Raw genomic sequence first — 7,556 nt, forward strand, 5'->3', positions numbered from 1 at the left:
TGTGACGGCGAAGGGGGGCCGGTAGGGCCCCAGTGAGCCTGCTGGGGGGCGGGTGGTATTAAATATAAATGTATAATATATACATTATAGATATATATTATATTTTATATACGCATATATATTTCTTTTTTTGTGGCAATGCGACATGAACCGGTGGGGCCCCGGTGCCTTGGCCAGGCCGTGTCCATGTGGACACTGCCGCCAGGGAAGGGACTGCTGTGGTTCACGGTGACCCCTTTCCAGGGGCCTTTTCCTTGCCTTTTCCATGTTTTTTTTCCTTGCCTTTTCCATGTTTTTTTTCCTTGATTTTTCCATGGTTTTTTCCTTGCCTTTTCCATGTTTTTTCCTTACTTTTTTCCATGGATTTTTTCCTTGCTTTTCCCATGGATTTTTTCCTTGCCTTTTCCATGTTTTTTTCCCTTGCTTTTTCCTTGCTTTTCGGGATCCGCGCTCCCACCGGGGGGGGGGGGCGGGCGGGGCGGGAGGTGGGCGGAGCCTTGTGCCCTGCCCCGCCCATTCCCCGCCCCCTGCCCCGCCCCGCCCCGGGCGCTGCCGGCGGAGCCGGGACGGGACGGGACGGGACGGGCCGCGCCGGGACGGGCTGAACTGAGCCGCGCCGAGCCGCGCCGAGCCGGGCCGGGACTGGACGAGCCGGGCCGGGCCGGGCCATGGTGGGGCGGCTGAGCCTGCGCGAGGTGCCCGAGCTGCCGGACGCGAGGAAGCGCGGCGACGGGGTGCTGGACAGCCCCGACTCCGGGCTGCCGCCCAGCCCCGGCCCGGGCCACGGGCCCTGGCTGCTCCCGGCCGGCAGCCCCGAGCGCCGCTCGCCCGGCGGCCTGCCGGAGCCCGACGGCGCCGCGCCGCCCGCCGCGGTGAGTACCGGCCCCGCGGGCTGCCGCGCAGCGCCGAGCACCGGAGCCCCCGGGGGCCTCGGGGTCCCGCCGCCGCCGCCGCGGACCCCGGGGCGGGCGCCCCCTCCCCGCGCCCCGGCTGGGCGCCCCGGTGTCGGCTCGCGCCCCGGGTGCCGTCGCAGACATCCCAGCGGGAAAGGGGCTCCCGCCGTCCCGGAGCGCAGCCCGCAGCGAGCGGCTTGCTCGTTGGATCGTGTTTTCCAGTTAAAAGCACTGGGTGAAGGCGCGCTGTGGGTTTGCCAGACGGGTTTCAGAGGTGGGCGCTGAGCTGTTGGCGCTCGCGCTTCGGAAACCGCTGCGTTTTACCAAGGTGCCGCAGCAAAACCGGAAAACGGTTCGGGAGAGCCGCGCGTTAAGCGAGAGGGGCCCTCGCCGCCTCCTCGCCCTCAGTTAGCTGCGAGCTGAACGGGGGCGCGGGGGGCGAATCGCTCGCAGCTGGCACCACCGAGGGCTGCGCTGCCCCTCGGGGCTGTGTCTCCCTCGCGTTTCCCGGGGCGGCTCCTCCGGGGCGACTCCGCGGGGCTGGGACTCTGCATCCACGAAACGCCCTGCCCTGAGCAAACACGATCCCGGCTGGCGCTCCGGCAAAGTCGCATTGATCCACAGGCTGTCCCGGGCTACGCGTCTCCGCGGGACGGAGGGACTCTGCCGTCCGTCACGCGAACCTCATAATCTCTTGCACCTTGTCACCTCATGCCCTTCCTCAAGAGTACAACCGGCTCGTGACGTAAAAGGGATTATTTTTGCCTTTTTCACAGAATCCCGTGTTCTCTCCCGGCCCTCTGCTCTCCAGCTGCCCTCCGAGACTGTGTCCCCTGTCCTTTGGTGAAGGCGTCGAGTTTGACCCCTTACCACCAAAGGAAATAAGGTAAATACCGTGGCGCGGTCGTTTCGTCGAAGGAGTTAGCGCGTCAAGGAGCGTTAGGCCTTATCAGTGCCTGTGAGTCAAGCTGATTTATTTGCAGGGCTATTGTTCCCGCAGCTGTGCATTCCTGGACCTGGACGGTTGTACGGGCTGAAGGAGGGTTCAGCCGCTCTCGCATAAAATTTTTTCCAGGAAGACTTCCTGCATTTTACTCTCCTGCTCTTTATTTCATTGCACGGCTCCCAAACGTTGCCTTTCTGCAGATTAAATGCAATGGTGAGGGAAGATCTTCAAAGCGGCAGTCTTTCTAAGAGGCTGTTTTATTAGAGGAAAGGAATTTTGCTCTCTTTGTGGCTTTATAATAGGAAGTTTCTATCTTACCAACTACGGCCGGTTGCACGAACTGAAAGAAAAGTTGGTGTTAGGCGTGCGTGCAGGGGGAAAGCTGCCTCTTGCAAGCCAGACGCTGCAGCATCCCTTGTCGGGGAAGCTCGGTGTGCAGGCGGCGACACTTTCCTGCCAGGTGAATCTTCAGAAGTTTTTCTTGCGGAAGCGATTGAATTTGCCTTCAAACGGCATCCCGGGCCAAGAGCGCTGGCACAGAGCTCCCGTGTGACTCCTGCGGGATGAAACCGGAGCAAAGTGTCTGCCTGGAGGGGCTTGGCGCTCCGAGGACTGAGGGGGCTTATGTGCAAAGCCTGGATAGGGATCCGGGCCTCTGGCTTTTAGGCGTCGGGGTTCGAACGACGTCCCTTAGGCTTTGTGCAACTCGTCCTTAAAACAATGGATGTTTAAAACATCCTTAAAACGATACCTGCCAGCTCTTTTCTCTGCGAAACGCTGCGTGGTAGGATTGACGCCCATCCCTCTCTCGTGTTTCAGGTACACGTCCTCGGTTAAATACGACTCGGAGAAGCACTTCATCGATGACATCTACATGCCCGTGGGCCTAAGCGTTTCCTCCTGCAGCCAAACGGTCGTCTGCGTCCCGAACTGCACGTGGCGCAGCTACAAAGCGGAGGTGCGCTTCGAGCCCCGCAACAAGCCCCTGCGCTTCACCAGCACCACCATCGTCTACCCGAAGCACGCCAAGACTGTGTACACCACCACCCTGGACTACAACTGTCGCAAATCCCTGCGGCGCTTCCTCTCCAGCGTCGAGCTGGAAACGTCGGAGTCCCTGGCGAGCGACTGCGTCCTGGACGGTTGCTGACGGGCGGCTGTCGCTCGTGCCGCGATCCGTCCCAGGCCCGTCCGGTGCGCCGCGCTAGCTCTCCGTTAGCCACGGGGGTGCAGACCCCAGCTCTCCGGTCAGGCTAAGGGACCCCTGCCTGTCGCCGCCTCTGTCTCAGCTCTTAACTCCTGCTTTAAGCACCAGAATGGCCTGAACCCAACCTTCTGCGGGAGCATCCCTTAGTAAGGAGCTTGTTTCGTCGCCTTAAAAATTGCTAGTTCCCTCCCCTCCCCTGCAGTGCAGTAATCAGATGAAAATAAGGGGAAGTGTTTTCCCAGGGAAAAGGTTAACTGCTGTTTCACAGGTAAGAAGGAATCAGGAACAGTGTCTGGCAGGTGGAAATATATTTGATGCTTTGTATTGGTGCGCAAAAATAAGGGCAGTTCACTCTCCTGCAGAAAATCTACCAGATCATTTGATTACGTATAAACAGAGCCATCATTTATGTCAATTTAAACCATGGGGCTGTTTCCTCTAGTAGAACCATCTCCTGAAATTTGCTGGAAAAAGCTAACCAGGAGAAAATCCGGAACTCTGTATTTAACAGATACACAAATGTTATCCTGTTGCATTCACGTCTGGTTGGGAGGTGTGATTTGGAAAGGGGAATTCGGAGCAGAGTGGGAGATGACTGCTTCTGCAGCGCCAGGCAGCCGGCAGGGACCACGTTATTCTCGTTGTTTGGGTGAACAGAGCAGCGCATCTTCGGTACTCGTCCTGGTTTCTACAACCCTGTCGTCTCAGCGTAACGCGCTAACGTTTGCGTGTGGGTGGTGGGACTTGCAGTGAGGAATATCAGGCTGAAAACCATCCCTGTGTCGTTGCAAAGTCAAGCCTTAGCAGCGAGGTGTTGCAAACCTCAGAGGCCAGTCTGGCCTGTGCTGTCTGCAGTAGCCCAGTTAGTAACTAGGAAAGTTTTGGAAAATCCACGGCGTGTCCCATGGTGGACCGCGAGCGGAGAAGGAAATGCTGGGATCGGATGTGAGAGCTGCCGTGGTGGTGGCTGTGAATCATTGCAAGGGAGAGGTAGACTGTACCAAAGGACAGGCACTTTTTTATTGGGTAGCAAAATCCGCAGCTCTGTCTCCACGTTCCCTGGTGAGCTTTCCATCGCAAAGGTCCGTGTCCTCTCTGCCCTCCGGTGCTGAGAACGTCCCTGGGGTGGGGCAGCACGCTCCTGAATAACCCCTCAGGCGCATTAAGCAAGACACAGACGTGTTTTATGGCCAAAGGGAATAACTTCGGATACCGTGGAAGTCCAGCTGGATGGTACGTGCATTAGTTTATCGTGTGCTTTGACGAAAACAGAAGGTGGAGGTTTCTCACCTCGCCCCGATGGTTTTTCCGCAGCGGAGCGCAGAGAGCGTCTGCTTTCGGGAGGGTGACTCGCGCTGGTGGCTCGTGGTGTAGCAGCCCGGGGGAACTTTGCAGGCTTTGAGCGAGCTGGACACGACTTCCACGTACCCCAAAGCTCCTTGGAGGTGCGGGTCACCTTCTGGTGCAACGCCGGCCCTAGAGCTGCCCTTAGAGTGGATGCAATTAGCGCCCGGCCCCAAGGGTGGATGTTGTCCGCGGCGAGCTGGATCCTCGGGGGACGGTTGCTGAGCTGCGCTCGGGTGTGTTTGTGCAAGTGTGACGAGCGGCGCGGAAGGTGCTTTAGCGTGAGCCGAAATGAGCTGGGGGACTGAAAATGCAGCGGGGAAGGAAGGCTCGAGTCTGTATGGTTCGGTGTTTGTGCTTTTAACTTATTTATTAGCTCAAAACAGAACGTCCTTAATCTTTGGTACTTGCCTCAGAAAACCCGACCCTAAAACAATTCCAGGTGACACAGGCTGCCAAATCCAGGTAGCGGCACGGTCTTCTCGTTAAACTCGTTGGTCTCAGGCACCAGTATTTAGGAGATGCTTCTTAGGTGCGCACCGTGATCCTCCCGTAAGCCTTGCCCCACGATACGCCCGTCCGGAGAAGGCACAAGCCAGCCCCCGGGTTCGCAGGGTTTCAAGTGGGCGAACGTTTCTTTGGGAGAGCTGCCGCATCGTTGCTCGCTTCGCAGCTTCACGTGCCCTGCTCCTGAAACGTCCGGGATGGGCCGCTGCTGGGTGCAGGACGCGGGAAGAACCGGGACCCTGGATTGCTCCGACAGCGCCGTTCCCATGAGCGCATCAGCAGGAGATCTGAGAGAAGATTATAATCAAGTTGTAATCATTACTTGTTCCTAGTTAAATTAGAAATGAAACGACCCTTACGTTACGCCCTTAGGATAAAACACCTGATTTATAAAACAAGCGGATTTAACTATGTACCTCTCAAGCGTATTTTAATTGGTAGAGATGCTTTTTAAATTATTGGTGATCCAACATTTGCAAAGCTCTGATTAGCTCTGTGCAAGCGTTCTGGTGTCTGTGACGTTCCCCACCTCCTCCTCTTAATTTTCTCATTTAGCTAGTAATCAGTGATCTGAAAACTGTAATATAGGGAAGTCTTTTTTATTTTTTATTCAAAAATTTTTGGTGTTTGTTATGATATTTACTTAGAAATAAATACATAATATATCCTGCCAATCTGAGCTCCCCTTCTGTTTCTCTTACATCAGATGTTATTGTTGTTGCATGTTCAAGGAAGGCATTTCCTATATAAAACTGTCTGTATTTAAAGAAAAGAAAAGAAGAAAACAAATGTTGTGGCTTTATCAGTTTAGTAAGACGCTTGAAAAAGTGCCTTGAAGACAGCTGAAAATCCCCTCCAGCGTGTATTTGAGTCTTTCATCTGGTACAGTTTTATTTTTGCAGGGAGAGTCTCTGGTATGGACTTCAGCATATCCTACAGATGAAGCAGTTGTCCTTTTTAAATATAACAAGTATTTAACCAGACAATAATTTCTTTTTAATTTTGGATAAAAGTGTAGTTGTTCAAATGCTACATCAGTAAATACAGCATAAAAATAAGACTAGATTGTGTTACGTATTAAACTTTATACAAGCAAGATAGGAGGTCACAAGCTATCATTTTGGGAGAAATGCTGTGTTGTTTTTCTGGATACTTAATGTGGTGTTAAACCCGTCTGAATTTGCAGGCGTGCTGATTTTGTTCATATCTCTGGCAGAGTAGAAATGGATACAATAGAACATCAGTTAATTAATTCATAATAGGATTCTTCGCTACTTTTTATTGTTCATTTGGTTATCTGCTTGCAAAAGCTCCAGATTTGCATGTAATGACATTATTGGAATCTAGGGAGCTTTGAAGCTGTTCTACAGCATGCCCCCGTTCCTGCGAAAGCCTGTGCGAGCATCCGAGTATCGTGCAGCGTTTAAAGTACTAAACACCAGAAAAGCCATATATAAACATTAATTGCTTTGTAAAAGGGCATACAAAGAGACGTTAAGAAAAACTTCTAAATCAGAGCAGTATCTTTTAGGAGGGCTTCAGGAACCTGGAAAGCTTTTGCTTCTTTCAGATGCGCCAAATTCTTCCTTCTGTGTGCCCTTGGCTATTTATTTATTTTTTTAATACTCTAGCAGCACACAGTATGATAGATGTTGCTCTGCTGTGAGAAGCTGAAGCAGGTGGGTACAAGGCAGCCTACTCACTGACGTGGTTTTAAATCGTATTGGCCAAATGGGCTTCTAGTTAGTGGATACCCCCGGATGACCCCATCACGGTAGATGAGCCCATTTTTCATCGTATACGCTCTGCTTCTCAAAAATGTCAAATCTGGGGGGCCTATACAATTAATTTTTCGTAACACAATAAAACACCGTGCTTAGCAATTAGATCACCGACCAGGAGACCAGAGGGCTGGATTCTAATCCCAACGTCGCAGCTCACTCTGTTTGAAATGCTTGGTGAGTTTGTATGCCTGTAAGTGATTTTAGCCTTCAAATATCCTATCAGGTCATTTAACTGCTCACAGACTCAGTTTCCCCATCTGCCACAAGGGCTCTCCCTGGTAGTTTTACAACATACATGAATCACCGAAGCGCTCAGGAATAATGCAATGCGTATTATTTTGGGGTAAACTAATAGCAATAATTAGTGGTACTTTAGGACAAACGGGCAGCATGGACAGGAGGACTTTAAATACATTGTTGAAATAGTTGAATTGCATCTATATTTTAAGTAAAGGTTCTGTTCGGTTTGTCTGTTGCTTTTTAAATGCAAATGCCCTGTTCTCTGTGCAGACATACAGCAGTAGAGTGAGCAGTACTGAGCTACACAACTTGCCGGGAGGTTTTCGGTGGCGCCGACAGCTCTGGTACTCTGTTGGCTTGCAGCTCACGTGTGCTCCCCTGCAAACACCCGCGGCGCTTCCTCTCCGCGTGCCGCGCCGCCGGCGCCTGCGGACGAAGCCCCGGGAGCCGGGCACGGCTGGGCGGGCGCCCGTCGCTGCACGCGCCGCCCGTGCCGTTCCCGCCTGTCCACCTTGTAGATACGCAGCCTCTCCTCCGCCGCCGCAGGCTCTTCCGGGACGCCATCCCACCGACGGCCTTCGGTAAGCTGAGCGGAAACACCTCGATCTGCTTGACCGGAGCCCAAAGCGGCGGCG

General features: G+C 53.4%; 1 protein-coding gene across 1 annotated transcript; it reads left to right on the top strand.

The window, feature by feature from the left end:
* The first annotated feature begins 640 nt into the window (after positions 1–640).
* Positions 641–5,571, top strand: RFLNB (refilin B). Its single transcript, XM_067309858.1, has 3 exons — positions 641–872; positions 1,670–1,779; positions 2,659–5,571. The coding sequence occupies exons 1-3, from the start codon at positions 669–671 to the stop codon at positions 2,987–2,989; spliced, it is 645 nt and encodes a 214-aa protein (XP_067165959.1). The 5' UTR covers positions 641–668; the 3' UTR covers positions 2,990–5,571.
* Positions 5,572–7,556: the final 1,985 nt, after the last annotated feature.

The sequence above is a fragment of the Apteryx mantelli genome, chromosome 22, assembly GCF_036417845.1.
Source record: "Apteryx mantelli isolate bAptMan1 chromosome 22, bAptMan1.hap1, whole genome shotgun sequence".
NCBI lineage: Eukaryota > Metazoa > Chordata > Aves > Apterygiformes > Apterygidae > Apteryx > Apteryx mantelli.